The sequence below is a fragment of the Ranitomeya imitator genome, chromosome 2 (assembly GCF_032444005.1).
Source record: "Ranitomeya imitator isolate aRanImi1 chromosome 2, aRanImi1.pri, whole genome shotgun sequence".
Classification (NCBI taxonomy): Eukaryota; Metazoa; Chordata; class Amphibia; order Anura; family Dendrobatidae; genus Ranitomeya; species Ranitomeya imitator.
Window position 1 is genome coordinate 623,260,166 of NC_091283.1, and position 16,501 is coordinate 623,276,666.

The following is a 16,501-nucleotide window of genomic DNA, read 5'->3' on the forward strand; positions in this document are numbered from 1 at the left end:
CTTATTAAAAGAGCTAATAACTATCATTATTGGACCTTTTTTCATACTTTCCCCACAGTTCTTCAATCTATTATAAATAATACTCTTTTACAGTAACAGGAGTCTTCTCAACAGAACAGATTAGAGTAAAAGTTCACCCTGGTCATTTATGCTTCATGGGATACACTAGGTAGAAATTATTCCTCTACAGTAGTATTATACTGCCCCAAAAGTACTGCAAAAGATCTTCTGTATGTCCTTTTAGCATCCTACAACACCGTATGGTAGCGCGTACCACACCTTTGCCTATATAGTTTTGGATGCAACATAATAAGTTCGAGACTCACGTAAATATGAAATGGTGACGATAATGACCAAGAGTATTAGGAATATGGAGCCACAGGTGATCAGCAGCAACTTGTTCCACTTTAGAACTTCTGAGGTCACTGACGTCAGGATATGTTCTAAGGGGATGAGATACTCAGGTCCTGTATCCTTGTCTTTATGATCTATCTTAGCCTCCTCTGCTATGACTGGAGTATTATCTGGGAGAAAAAGAGTGAAGGGACACAATTAGGAACTGTTAAACGCTCTTGAATCACTTTGTTTTCTTTAGACCGGTAATTAATGATTTTTCTCTAGAAAAGCCTTGTTCTGCACTTGCATCCAGAGGAAGGGACATCCGCATCCAAGGCTCGGTCACAGTTCCGTCAGAACTTCCAAACAAAATGGTGCAGAAGAAATATTTTTCCAGTTTGTCAACGGACACCATGATAGAAACCAATAGACCCCATCAGGCTATGTTCTCATGATGAGTATATGGTCAGTTTATGATGTTGCAGAGTTTTCTGCAGCATTTCTGCATCTATTAGTTAAGTTAGGCTGCTTGTATTTTTTTTATTGAGTTTTTGAGTGTGTTTGTGGAAATGTATTTTTATCTAGTTTTTGGCACTGTACTTTCTCCTTTTGGTATGTCATGCTGTGTTGTTTTTATACTTTCTGTTATTTGGCTTTGATAAAACTTTATACAGACGTGTGGATTATATACATTTTTTATCTGTGAATTTTCTTCATCTAATGCCATTCTATGAGGAAAATCCACACATAAAACTCAGCATCCACAAGAGAAATTGACATGTTGTGGATTTCAAACACAAACCACTAGTCAGGTAACGCTGCAGAAAATAAAAAGAGTGGGTACGAGATTTCTATAAATCCCATCCACTTTTCTGGAATAGTAAGACACTGAATTTTTTTTTACACAGCATTAAAAACATATCCTGGGTACTTGACCCTGTGGCTGATGGGGGCTGTTGGTTTCTTCAATTTGACAGATTTGGCACATTAGTAGTTTTTGTTTCTATAATTCTATGGGGGACCAGAAAAAATGGCCACAGGAAAAATGCCCACAGGAAAATTGCCCACAGGAAAATTGCCCACACGGAAAATTGCCCACACGAAAAATTGCCCACTTTCTATGATGGACGAGAACAATGAAAATGGACATCTACGCTTATGTATAGACTGGTGTAACATCATAAACTACATCCATGTTTTGGAGTTATATGTTTAGCAAATTTTGAAAAATATTTATAATTGAGAGTCCTTAGTGGTTGATATTTTTATATCCTCTGGCTAACATGGTAGCAAGATATATATCTTTCCTATAGCAAATTTTGTGAATTTTGGTAGTATAATGCATGTCAACTTGAAATAAACATTAAATGGCATACGACCTATGTAGGACTGAGTCTTGTGATGAGGTTATTGGTAGCCTACAGCTACTGGCAACTAGAAGACTTCCACCACATCCAGAATGTGACATCATCTTCTTTACACACAAATAAAAAAAAGATATTGCATTATGTACCCATTCTTAGCGTCAGATTGTTACTTGACTTTTCTCCGGTTGGACTTATTGCTGTGCAGTTGAAATAGAGTTCTGCTCCAGAAACAGGAATCATGTTAATGATGAATTTTGCAGGTTCTGATTTATTTAGCACTTTCTTTTCTTCCATTTTGTCAGATAAGAAGAGTTGGTAGGTGATGGGCAAAGGTCCAGATTCAGAGAAACAAGTTATATGCATTGTATTGTTGGCAAGAAGGCTGCACTCTATTATTGGTTTAGATAGGGAACCTGTAACAAATAAGATAATAAAAAATAAATAAATGCATGATTATAAAGGCAGAGATGAAAAATTGTAAATTCATCAAATCCTTCTTGGCATAAAAAGATGTTCAACCAACTGATTTTGATAGGATCTTACATTACTGAAATCATTAACAGGGGTAATCCAAGAACTTTAAATGTAACTTTGGGGAATTAAATCTTTAAGGCAATGCCACATAATACAAAAAGTACATTCTTATACTGTGGCCATTATTTAATAGTTTCATAGTTTAAGGTTGAAAGAAGTAGCAAGTCTATTGAGAAAGAGGAAGGCAAAAACCCCATGAGGCAGATGCTACTTGCCCCATATTAGGACAATTGTCACGCTGTTAATGGCGATAAAGGGGCAAGACGGCGTACTGGGACCCGCACCTGTCCCTGCCACTATAATGGGGCCCTGGCTTTCCCTTATCTCTGGGGTACCTATAATGGATAGGAGACCTGAGCTGCCAGCGTATCCCTGTCTCCTATGCAGAACCTATCAGTGGCCCCCTCTCCCCCCAAGGGAGGTGGACTGCACCAGTGTATAAATACGACAATTAAACAGGGTATACAGATAAGGTAACTAAAAGTCTCAAAGTCACCAAATGCTCACACAACCACAGAGGAAACACAGAGAAGGGAAGAGAAGGAAAAAACTAGGAAGGAAAATTGGTTTAACATGCAACCAAAACAGCAGACACCAATCTCTGTAAATAAATCTCCAAGCTCCTAATACCACGCTCCTTCTCACTCCAAGCCAGGCAGCAGAACTGATCACTGGCAACAGTTGTAGACAAAGCTGAGATTACCAAAACCAAATCAGCTGAGAGACATAGCTCTCAGTAACTTCAATAACAAGGTTTAACTCCTGCCCTGCTGGCACAAGACAACCAGGTCAGAATTCAGGAGAAGAGCTTCTGTTCATCGTGTGTGAATGAGGCCCAGAGCGCTGCGGTTCTCTGGAACCTCTCTGTCGCGGTAGCCCCGTGACAGCAATAATTTGTATAATAACAATAATTCAAGACTCCACATACATCAAACTAGCTCCCTGGATCAAAGTCACATCGCAGAATCTAGTACCCATAATCTTTGATGTTACATTTTTTCAAGAAAGGTATCCAGGTCTTCCTTGTACTTTTTGAGTGAAACAACCATCACAACATGATGTGGCAGAGAGTTGCATAGTCTCACTGCTCTTACAGTAAAGAATCTCAATCTGCGATTATGATTGAACATTCTTTCATCTAGACAAGTGAAGAATCTGGTCAGATGCAGGCTATCTTCATAAGACATTCTTGTAGTCCTTATTACAAATAAAAGCTTCTTGATATCACCAAAGCTAAACCGAGAAGGTGAAAAGATAATAGGTGACTAGTGTACAGTGTAAGCATTTCATACTCTCTGATCATTCATCCAAAATTCCAGCACAATATTCCATAAGAAAATTCATTCTTTATTATTGCACTTGTAGTGCATTAAAAAACATCTGCAAAGTTAGTATAGAGTGAAGAAAACGCTTCAAGCTGATGCATTTCCGATCATATTGTCCTACCCGATAGCCCACTAAGGACTATATGGTCAGAAATGCTTCGGCCTAATGAGTTTTCTTCTCTTTATACTAACTTTGCACATGTTTTTAATGCACTGCAAATTAAATAAAAAATAATGCATTTTCTTTCGGAATATTGTTATGGTGTTTTGGATCAGTTGGCATGAGGAAAGTGACCATGTACAAGCTGTGTTGAGTTGATGGAACTTTTCTCTTTATAATAGCTGATCATGTTTCATCACCTCTTCAGTTGTACTATCCATAGATAGATAGATTAGCGATACCTATGCCTTTTGTTACAGAAAAGTGTGCATCTAATCAGTCACGGCTAACGCTGTGCATGTATGGATAACAGTCCTCATACAGATTAGACTCAAGCCTGTTAATTTGGTTGGCTACCAGTTGTCTTTAATTAATTTTGGCTTGTATTTCAGGGATTAGGCTGTTGGGTACCGTATGTCTAGTTTCATGTTACTTTTTGATTAGAAGATTCTGAGTTTTCTTCACAATAGGATAAGGATTCAATAGGGATTTATAGGAATACATCATCTTCATCAAGTCAACTTTCTATGGAGTGAATAGTCCCAGCTCTGTCAGATATTAGTATTTTTACTTGTTCTTTATTAAAAATTCTGCATGCCCGTAGGACATTAATTATGCCACCAATCTCATGATCTCATTTACCTTCTTAGGAGCTTTGGAATACAAAACTTGAGTTTACTGTCCACCGATAACACCAAGTTTATTTCAGAGGTAGCTTTATGAAGTGTTCTACTGTTTAGTACATAGTTGTGTTACTCAAGAGGAGGTGCATAACCTTCCATTTATGCATTTAAACCTCATGTAATTTTATCTTGTTTTTCATGGATGCCAATTTAATAAAACTTAAATGAATAATTATTTTGTTAAAGGAGCACTTCGATGTATATTTTTTTTACATTTAATGTGTGTATGTGAATGGTGTATAGTGTGAGTGTATAAATATACTCACCTACAGTCATTACCTCTGGGATTCATTCCATTGTCTGTTCTGCTCCACTTCTCAGTGAGGTCACCGCTGTTCAGTCTGTCCATGTCATGCTGCATTCTGCGTGGTCCGCAAGTGACTTTTACAATGTAAACCTATGGAGCATCAGAACAAGGCTTCGTAGTCCTAAATTGTAAGAGGCTTTCAGCTCATGGATAGAGCTGGCTAGTATGAATTGCGGTGATACCACTGAGAAGAGGAGTGGGACAGTGCTGGACAGAGAAAGCAGGGGTAGGAGAGTATATTAATAAACTCATACTATATTACATACACATACAGTCATGGCCAAAGTGTTGACACCCTTGAAATTGTTTCAGAAAATAAACTATTTCTCCCAGAAAATTATTGCAATTACTCATGTTTCGTTAGAAAACACACAAATGAAATAAATGTGTATAACAACACAAAAAAAACAGAGGAAAAAAAGGCAAATTAGACATAATTTCGCACAAAACCCCAAAAATGAGCAGGCCAAAATTGTTTGTACTACCAACTTAATATTTGGCTGCACACCCTTTGGAATAAATAACTGCAATCAATCACTTCAGAGACAAATTAGGGACACTGCAATCAATCACTTCCTGTAACCATCATCAAGCTTCTTACAACTCTCAACCAGAATTTTTGACCACTCTTCTTTTGCAAACTGCTAAAGGTCTCTCATATTTGAAGGGTGCCTTCTCCCAAGAGTAATTTTAAGATTTTTCCATAGATGTTCATTGGGATTTAGATACTAACTCATTGCTGGATACTTTAGGACTCTCCAGTGTTGAAGTATGTTTGGGGTCATTGTAATGCTGAAATACTCATGACCTAAACGCAAATTCAGGTTTCTGACACTGGGCACTACATTGCGACTCAAAATCAATTAGTAATCTTAAAATTTCATGATGCCTTGCACACAGTTAAGGCACCCAGTGCCAGAGGCAGCAAAACAACCCCAAAACATCTTTAAACCTCCACCATATTTGACTGTAGGTACTGTGTTCTATTCTTTGTAGGCCTCATTCTGCTTTTGGTAAACAGTAGAATGATATGCTTTACTAAAAAGCTCTATCTGGGTGTCATCTGTCCACAAGACACTTTGCCAGAAGTGTTTAGGCTTACTCACGTACATTTTGGCAAACTGCAGTCTAGCCTTTTTATGCAGCTTTCTCCTGCCATAGTGTTTTATTTAATTCAAATGTCGACGGATAGTTCGCTCTGACACTGATGCACCCTCAGCCTGCAGGACAGCTTGAATTTCTTTGGATTTTGATTTGGGATGCTTATCCACCATCTGGACTATCTTGCATTACAACCTTTCTTTAAATTTTATTTGCCGTCAAGGGAGATAGCTACAGTGCCATGGGTTGTAAACTTCTTGATTATATTGCACACCATGGGCAAAGGAAAATCAAGATCTCTGGAGATGGACTTGTAACCTTGAGATTGTTGATATTTTTCAACAATTTTGGTTCTCAAGTCCTCTGAAAGTTCTCTTTCTGCTCTCCATGCTTAGTGTGGCACACAGGCACAGTGCAAAGATTAAGTTAAATTCTCCCCTTGATATCTGGTTTCAGGGGTGATTTTCAAATAGCCCACACCTATTACTAGCCACAGGTGAGTTTGAATGAGCATCACATGCTTGAAACAAAGTTGTTTACCTTAAATTTTGGAAAGGTGCCATTTTTTTAATGAAATGATGTCCAATTTGCCTTATTTTCTCAATTTTTTTCATGTTGTTCCAATATACAGAAAGGAAATGTGTATAGTGAAACGTGTAATTGCAAAACTTTTCTTTGAGAAATACTTACTGTAATTTTCAGGAGCAATTTCATGGGAGCCAACACTTTTGGCCATGACTGTATGCACACATTTAATTACACAAAATAGTGCTTCTATAAGTATTCTACTCTCACCCCTATGATTTATACTCTCTACTTTCATGAGAATAAAATCGGCTGTGAAATCCTACATTCTTATCATTAGATTTCATTCTGACATCATCATTTTTTCTTGTCAGCAAAAAACAAACTGATTTTCATCAGTGTTATGGACAAGGCCGGACTGGCCATCGGGCAGTTCTGGCAAATGCCAGAAGGGCCGGTGCCAGACGTGGGCTGCTGCATGCCGATTCACCCTTCCCCCCGCCGCTGCCGCATTCAACTATACCGGCTTCTATGACGCCGGTACAGTTGAATGCAATTATGGAGGAGAGAGCGTCACCTGACGCTCCCTCCCCATCCTTTCCCGCTCTGCCTCTGACACTGCAGGTGCGTGCGCACTCACTGTGTGCCAGGCAGTGCAGCAGCAGCCGCCAAGACAGGAGCAGGAAGCACCACAGGCACGAGGGGAGGTGAGGAGTGTTTTTTTTTTTTTTACTGGACTGTGGTGCCATTCTAGGGGGGAGGAGAGATGTGGGCTCTGCTTTATACTACTGTGTGGGCTCTGCTATATACTACTATGTGGGCTGTGCTGTATACTACTGCGTGGGCTGTGCTGTATACTACTGCATGGGCTGTGCTGTACACTACTATGTGGACTGTGCTGTATACTACTATGTGGGCTGTGCTATACACTACTATGTGGGCTCTGCTGTATACTACTATGTGGGCTGTGCTATACAATACTATGTGGGCTCTGCTGTATACTACTATGTGGGCTGTGATATGCACTACTATGTGGGCTCTGCTGTATACTACTTTGTCGGCAGTGCTGTAAAGCAGGGGTCCCCAACTCCAGTCCTCAAGGCCCACCAACATGTCATGTTTTCAGGATTTCCTTAGTCTTGCCCCGGTAATAATTGCATCACCTGTGCAATGCAAAGGAAATCCTGAAAACATGACCTGTTGGTGGGCCTTGAGGACTGGAGTTGGGGACCCCTGCTGTAAAGTACTGTGTGAGCTGTGCTGTATACTACTGTGTGGGCTGTGCTGTATACTACTATGTGGGCAGTACTGGACATTACTATGTGGGCAGTGATCTATACTACTACATGGGCAATGCTATACACTACTATGTGGGCTGTGATGCATACTACTATGTGGCTGTTCTATACACTACTATGTGGGCTGTGCTATACACTATGTGGGCTCTGCTGTATACTACTATGTGGGCAGTGCTGTATACTACTATGGGCTGTGCTGTACACTACTATGTGGGCTGTGCTATATACTACTGTGTGGGCTCTGCTGTATACTACTACGTGGGCTGTGCTGTATACTACTACGTGGACTGTGCTATATACTACTGTGTGGACTCTGCTGTATACTACTATGTGGGCTGTGCTATATACTACTGTGTGGGCTCTGCTGTATACTACTATGTGGGCTGTGCTGTATACTACTATGTGGGCTCTGCTGTATACTACTATGTGGGCAGTGCTGTATACTACTATGTGGACTGTGCTGTATACTGCTACATGGGCTGTGCTGTATACTGCTACATGGGCTGTGCTATATACTATGGGGGGTATATTATATTCTATAGGGGAGGCCGTGTTATATACTATGTGGCTGTTATATACTATTGTGGGGGGATATTATATTCTATGGGGAGGCTGTGTTATACTATGGGGGGCTGCATTATATTCTATGGTGGCTACATTATATATTATGGGGAGGTGGGCTGTATTATATTCTATGGGGTGGCTGCATTATACTCTGCGGTGGCTGCATTATACTCTGGGGTGGCTGCATTATATTCTGTAGGGTGGTGGCTGCATTATACATGCATTATTCATGTACAGTATGGAGCTCCATATTATTATTATTATTATTTTTTTTTGCCATGGGCATAATTTATATGATATCAATTCTATGCATGCTTGATTCAGTGCCCTATATGTGCTATATATTATCTGGGATAACTTGTGATGTTTATCCATCAGGTATGTCTGACTGATCTATGTAAATGGCAATTACTGCCACTCGGCTTTCCCTTCATAATACCGTTCTTTTTGTCTTTTTTGGGGGAATTATTACATTTCTAAGGTGCCCATTAATTGGTACTTAGATGTGTGTCATCAACATCACCTCAGTGTCTAGTATATTTGCATTGGTCTATATCCAATATTTTTCTTGCACTAGTCCTATACCCCTCTCATCCTATACCTGGTCTGCACATGCGCTCGACACCTCTGATTTCATTTACTCTCTGGTTCCTGCGCTTTGATCTGCGCAAGCGCCGTATATTGCTGTTTAGCCATCTTATGTAATCCGGGGTGTCATTTTACGCATGTGCCGTAGTTTACCATTTAGTCATCATGCTGTATCTAATAGCTCTGTGAAGTCTTACACCTGGTCTATGCATGCACTGGATTTTTCTGGTGTTGTCTACCCTCTGAGTCCGGCGCTCCAATCTGCGCAAGCGCAGTATATTGCTGCTCAGCCATCCTATTTTTTTCGGCGCATTGATTTGCGCATGCGCTGTAGTCTATCACTCAGCCATCTTGCTGCACCCAGATGCTCTGTGAAGCCTCCCCCGGGTTTACCGCTCTGAACTTCCACATCAGGTGACTTCTGGGTCCGGGATGCTGTCCGGCTCAGCTGTTTGCGATTAATGCTATTTGGGTATGCTTTATATGTGCGTTCGTTTATCCATCACACTACATCTGCTCCTGACAAAGCCACTACAGGTGGCGATACGTGTTGGGCTCTAGTGCCCCCGGACTTTTTGGACCCTTATCTTTACTGGTCATGCTCATTAGGCTTCTATCAGGTATTCGTTCCATGGGGTAAAATCACCCCCTAGCCTGATTTAAGGCTTTAGCTAAATCTCTTGCATTCTGTGAAGCTGCAATAATTTGTGTCTTATTTTGCACACATGATTATGTAAGCGGGTTTTGGCCATTCCTGTTCCCGTTTCATCTATTGCACTAAGCACTTTATGTTCTTGGCAGCTGATTATTCATTTATTGCATTTATTTTTATTGTGAATTTTTGCTCAGAATTTTGGGATTTCCCTTAGGGGGTTGGGCAATTTAGTAGCCCCTGGTTTTTTCAATGCATGATCCAGTTCTGATATATGACTATTGTCAGTATCTTTGATGTTATACCTTGAAGTATTTAATTGGGTGTATTTAGTGTTTATCTGGCGGCTAGTCCCTACTGTAGGGATGTACATTACTGTTGTCATTTTTAAATGTTTTTAATTGATACAATTTTTGGGTGTTTGTGGTGTTTAATAAACTTTACTATTGTATATATTTTGGTGGTCCCGGCTATATAGCATGTCTTCTTTTTCTTTTGGTTCACTAGTACTACAAGAAGTGTTAGCGGAGGTGCAGAGAAAGAAGGCGGATGGATTTGGCGGCATGGGCTCTAAGGACCGGATACTGCGGGAGCAATTAATTCTGGGACTGCACAGCACATCCTTGAGGCGAGCACTGTCAGAACGGGTCCGGGCAGATCTGGCTCTTACGTTTTGTCAAATTCTGGCGGAAACAATGGCAGGAAGTAAAGAGGAGAGCTACGCGTGTGGGGTGTTGCGTGTCCATGGCGCCAATACCAGAGGGGACCCAAACCATCAGGAGGTGCTGGTGCAGGTGGTGCAAGACTTGCAGTGGTCCCTTTTCAACATGCAAGAGAAACTGACCCAGATGGAGTGAAGAGTGGGGGAACTACAACAGTCTGACGCACCATACTCATGCAACCATTCTTCGGCCCGACCGATAAGGGATCAGTGGGGGCAAGCCCCCTCCCGTCAGGCTTCGGAGGCATGAGGACAGACTCGAGGTGCCCCCCGGCGAGGAGGAGGCATCCAATGCTGGGAATGTGGAGGTCGGGGACACCTTGCCAGAGACTGTCGGAACTATGCTCAAGGCCAGAGGAAGCCGTCATTAAACTACCAACCCCCGCAGTAGTGCGGCACTCTGCGGGGGAGGCGAGGAGAGAGGCCACTCCATATCATAACGAACACTTGATTGCTGGGTGTCCCCTCCTATGTGCTGAATTTCGAGGGAGTTCTAGTGGATTGCCTGATAGATACAAGTGACGACAATGCCAGAAACATATTTCAAGCAGCATTTCCAGGCCCTGGCCAAGCCAGAAAAAGAGACATTGATCCGGTTGTTTGCTGCCAATCAACAACCGATCCCGGTCATAGAGGTCGTGTGGATGAATATTCGAATCTGTGGGCAAGAAGTGGGGAGAAAAGGGATCCTGCTAGTCCCTGAGCCTATCAAAGAAGATGTGTCTGTAGTACTGGGAATGAATATCCTACATGAACTCGATCAGATTATGTTTACCAAATGGGGGCCTGGATATTGGAAGAAGGCTACTACACATAAGCCTACTCAAGAAGCCCTTCAACGATGGATCTCCATCTGTGGGATGCAGAAGAGTGTGCCATCCTATCAGACGGTAGGGGTCATCAGGGCTCCTGGTAAAGAACCTGTAATCCTGCCTCCCGAGCGAGAAACTATAGTATACCTTCCAGTGGGGATGCATCGCAACCTTGACGGGTTGACAGTGATTGTTCAGCCTGTGGTAGGTGGAGGAGTGGACAAAGAGTCAGGATAGCTCATACAATAGCTGTGGTCCAGTAAGGACATGTCCCCATAAGAACTTTGAATGTCGGCCCCGGGGAGGTCACCGTGCCACGAGGGACAGATCTGGCCCTGGTGTACCTACATAAGGGTGAAGTGGTGAGTCAGAAGGAGATGTCTTTATCACCGAAAGAAGGTGCAGAAAAAGCAGGCTACATTCACCCATCATGCCAAGGATTTTGGCTGTACTGAAGCCATCACGCATGAGATACCGACTGGAGAAGCTCGTCCAATTCGAGAACGATTCCGCCCAAGATGTATCAAGACGTAAAAACATTACCGAGGCAGATGCTGGATTCAGGAGTGGTGCGGAGTAGTCAGAGCACTTGGGCAGCCCCGGTGGTGCTCTTCAAGAAAAAGAATGGGACCATCCGGTTCTGCGTAGATTACAGAAAACTCAATGCCTGCACTGTTCGAGACTCGTATCTGTTGCCCCGCATCAAGGAATCCTTGACAGTGTTGGGGAAAGCCAAGTACTTCTCCACCCTGGACCTAGCAAGTGGATACTGGCAAGTAGCCGTGGCAGAGAAAGACAAAGAAAAAACCACCTTCATCCTCCCTATGGGGCTGTTCGAGTCTAACCGGATACCCTTCGGGCTCTCCAATGCTCCGGGCACGTTTCAACGGCTGATGGAAGTGTTTGGGAGACTTATATTTTGAGGCTACCCTGATCTATCTGGATAACATCATTGTGTTTTTGGCCTCATTCGAAGAACATCTTGCCCAGCTTGGACAGGTACTTGGAAGACTGCGGGCTCATAACCTGAAGGTGAAGCAAAAAAAGTGCCACCTTTTCAAGAGAGAGATCGAGTACCTTGGCCACATAGTGTTATAAGATGGAGTTCTACCCTCACCAGAAAAAGTGGCTGCTATCCAGAAGTGGCCAGTCCCTTGAACAGTGAGAGAACTCCAGGCCTTTCTGGGGCTCGCCGGGTACTACCGACGGTTCATTAAAGACTTCGCAAAGGTGTTGGGTCTTCTCAATGAGCGGCTGAGGGGGACCGCTGGAGTTTCGAAGACCCAGTACATCCCTTGGGCCCAGAGACAAGACGAGGCCTTCCAGGCTATAAAGAATCCCCTTACCTCAGCCCCGATTTTGGCCTACGCAGACTTCAATCAACCGTTCCTGTTGTACACAGATGGTAGCCTTCATGGACTTGGTGCAGTACATGCTCAGATACAGGATGGACATGAGAGAGTCATCGGGTATGACAGCAGGTCCCTTCGAGACAGCGAAAGAAACCCTCACAAATACAGCTCCTTCCGGTTAGAGCTCCTGGCCCTGGTGTAGGCCATGACAGAGAAGATTGCGGGCTTCCTGACAGGGACCAAGATTCAAGTTCGAACAGACAATAATCCCCTGGCCCACCTTGAGAATGCTAAATTGGGGGCCTTAGAACAACGGTAGGTGGCTCGCCTAGCCAAGTTTGACTTTACCATCCGTTATCGCTCTGCTACTGAAAACACAAATGCTGATGGGCTGTCAAGAGTGTCTGTGGAGACTTCAATGGGGGATCTCGATGAGCAACTCCAAGAGAAGGAAACCCCAGACTTTCATAAGCTTAAGCCCCGAGTGGTTGTGGCCCAGTCAAGAAGGGAGGCTTGCGCATTACCCCGGTCTCTGGGGAGAACCAATGAGGAATGGGGACATGTTCAGGATGAAGACGAAGGGCTGAGACAGATGAAATGGTGGGTAACTCAGATGCGGAAGCCTGGCAAACAAGAGAGAGATGATCTGGACTCTGAAATGAAGAGTGTGTTACACCAGTGGGGTAGACTGGAAATGCGAGAGTCAGTGCTATATTGTACGAAACAACAGCCAAAAGATATGGAAGTAAGGTGGTAGGTGGTCATCCCAGGAAGAATGGCTCAAGAAGTAGCTAAAGAAGCCCTCAAATTTGGAGCTCACTTCAGGCCCACAAAGACCTACCAATGGTTACAGCGGTATGTGTATTGCCCCCGGTTGGAGTCTGTGGTGGAAGAGGTTTGCCGGCAATGTCGAGTATGTGACCTCATTAAGAGTACCGAACAGAGGGCACCCATCCAGACCATACAAACTAAGGAGCCGCTAGAAGTCTTGATGATCGACTATCTCCTTGTGGCACAATCGGCCTGGGGGCTACAGTACTGTTTGGTGATGACCGATCATATCTCTAAGTTCGCAGTAGTCACCCAGACTAGAGATCAGACTGCAGAATTGGCGGCACGAGCCATCTGTCAAGACTTCATCCGGGTGTATGGGTGCCAAAAGCGCATCCACTCCGACCAAGGCGCATGTTTCCAAGGCAAGGTGATGGAGGAACTGTATCGTATGTATGGCATCGAGCAGTCCCGGACCACCCCTTACCATCCTCAAGGCACCGGAGCATGTGAACGCTTCAACCAAACCTTACTTCAAATGCTGAGAACGTTGGAGGAGGATAAGAAGGCGTGTTGGCCAGACTACCTGCCAGAGTTGGTCTGGACCTACAACAATCAGGTCCACTCCACCATGGGTTATACCCCCATCTACTGCTGTTTGGAAGAGCTGGACGAGAGATCATTGAGCTGAATTTGGAACAGCCAGAGGAGCTGATGGAGCGAACTGTCACCTCATGGGTGAAAGAGCATAGGCAACGATTACAAACAATACGGAGGTTGGTGGGTCAGCAGCTGCAAGAAAAAGAACATACTTGCTGCAAACCGGCTCAAGAGTTACCACTCCAACACAGAGACCGAGTATTAGTCAGAGAGAAATGCCTCAAGGGAAAACTAAGTGAGAGATGGGAAGTTCAGCCTTACAGAGTAATCGAGCGAGTGTTTGCTAACGGCCCTGTCTACAAGGTGCAGATTGAGAGTTGGGCGTCAGCCCCTAGAGCACTTCACAGAAATATGCTGTGGCCCTGTTGGTCTGAGGTCTGTTCTACACCATTGTCGCCTGAAGGCACTACTCCACTTCCTGAATCTGTCATGCCTGATGGTGAAATCGATGATGAGTGGTGGACCGTGCCTGACACAGTAGGGGGTCCTCAGCTGCACAGAGATGGTAATCCCACAGATGTACCAGTACCGCCACGTGAGGACAAGACCAGACAAGAGCCCATGATGACTCCTGCAGCAATTGTTCCTCTGGAAAATAGTCAAGCCTTGCCTGACAGCCAAGAGCTCCGGAGATCCTAGAGGTCTAATGCAGTGTGCTCTGTCTGTTTTTCCAAATTTGTTGCCTCCTCTATAGGTGCTGTTTCCGCATTGCACGTTTCCTCATTACACTTTGACATTGATGCTATGATGGCCGAGGACGACCATCATTAAGAGGGTGGTGCTAAGAGACTGCACTCCCTTGTCTGGCATGATGGAATGTTCTGCTTCTCCCCTGCAATAGACTATGCGAATGAACTGGACTGAGCAGAGGGTGGGGGAGGAGCCTGGACAGTATGTGTGAGCTGGAGCAGCTGCAGAGAGAACTTTGTGCTTATAGCTGCAAGAGAGGACCCACAGCCGATAACGTACAGTTTCCAGGAGCACCTCCAGGACCCCGAAGCAAGGAGAAGACCACGTTCCATGGAGCTGGCAGAAAGCCGTGTGCACCACCGTGCTAGACTGTTGGGGTGCCCCAGGACGGGATCTGAGTCCCCAACATCACCGCGAGTTTGTTCCTGTTTTGTGCACATGTCAGGGCCTAGTCTAGGCTTCAATAGTCAGTGCACAGGAGCCGTGTGGCCTGCTTAGTAGAGGCCAGGGAGGTTATACGTAGTATTTGTTTATTGTTTGCATTTGCTTTTGTGGCATATATTGAATCTCTAACAGTTGGAGCACCGTGCTATGTTACGGACAAGCTAAAGAATATAACTCTTGTAAATTATCTTTTGCCATTGCATATCCCTGTTTGCATCTTCCTCATCCACTTCATTCCTTGCCTTCCAATAAATCTACCCTTTGTTGTTTACACCTCATCTTGTGAACGGTAGTCTATCTGCACCGTGGTGGACCCTCGGCCATCACTTCAGGTGCAACTAAGCTGGGTCACAAGGAATGTTTTTTACTTATGCAAAGCATTCTGCTATTTTCAATTATGAATAAAGAGTCACAATTTATATACAAAACAGCTACAGTATATTCATGAAGGATATAAAATAAAAAGACACTCAGGTAAGCCCTGAATTTTGTTGGAAATCAAAAGCCCCGTGTATTTCTTCTGTTCTCACTAGTTGTAAACTGAATCCCAGGAACTTATCAACTGGAGTTAGTGCTGCTCCAAAATTTTTTGTAGTCACTGCTTAGATCCCCAAAACACCTTTTGCGACAGGAAAAGGGGAACATTTTCAAAGATGGAAAGCCACAGAATAGAAAAAAAAATCACACCGTACATAAGCCTTTGTTTCATTGTTTCATACTCTTTCTCATTCGCTACGAAAACTTTCCCCAAAGAGTCTTGGTAGGCTAGTATTGGAACTTTAACCCCTTCACCACCGTAGATGTATAGTTACGTCTAAGGTGGTCTCCCCCTGTTTGCTGCGCGTTCAGACAATGAGCCCACAACTTTTACAGCAGATGTCAGCTGATTTTATCAGCTGACATGTGCTCCTAACAGCCGGCATGTTAAATGCCGCTGTCAATTTCTGACAGCAGCATTTAACGTGTTGCACCGGAAGTGCATCACTAATCTCGCCCATTGGCATCCGTGTCACATGACCGTGGGTCACTGATGGCTTGATAACCTGGGATCTGTGGTTGTCATTGCCGCCCAGCGGTCTGCACTCATAGAAACTGAGAATTTTTGATTATTGCAGCTTCTAGTCTCCCATGGAGAATATTGAAGCAAATATAAAGAAGAAAAAAAGTTTTTAAAAATATTTAAAAAATGTAAAAAGTATAAACATTCAAATCACCCTCAATTTGTCCCATTCAAAATAAAACAATACAAAATATACATATTTGGTATCGCCGAGTTCAGAATCACCTGATCTATTAAGATATACAATGAATTAATCCGATCAGTAAACAGCATAATGATAAAATATCAAAATGCCAGAATTACTTTTTTGTTGTTGCTGCAACATTGCAATGCAATAGTGGGTGATCAAAAGACCATATCTTCATCAAAATGGTATCAATAAAAACATTAGCTTAGCACGCTAAAATGAAGCCCTCACCAAGTCCAAGATCATGAAAAATGTGGAGACGCTACGGTTCTCGGAAAATGGCGACTTTTTTTCTTTAGAAACTTTGGATTTTTTTTCACCACTTAAATTAAAAAGAACATGTCCAAATTTGTAATTGTCACAA

At 43.3% G+C, this 16,501-nt stretch overlaps 1 protein-coding gene across 2 annotated transcripts in view; it reads right to left on the reverse strand.

Moving 5' to 3' along the window:
* The window catches only part of LOC138665224 (uncharacterized), an 82,492-nt gene that overhangs the window by 6,910 nt on the left and 59,081 nt on the right, over positions 1-16,501 (reverse strand). For both annotated transcript variants that reach the window (XM_069752512.1, XM_069752513.1), the window contains 2 exons: positions 1,850-2,116; positions 327-524 (listed from right to left, as the gene is read on the reverse strand). In XM_069752512.1, coding sequence (XP_069608613.1) covers positions 327-524; positions 1,850-2,116 — 465 coding nt within the window. The remainder of the gene's footprint in view (positions 1-326; positions 525-1,849; positions 2,117-16,501) is intronic.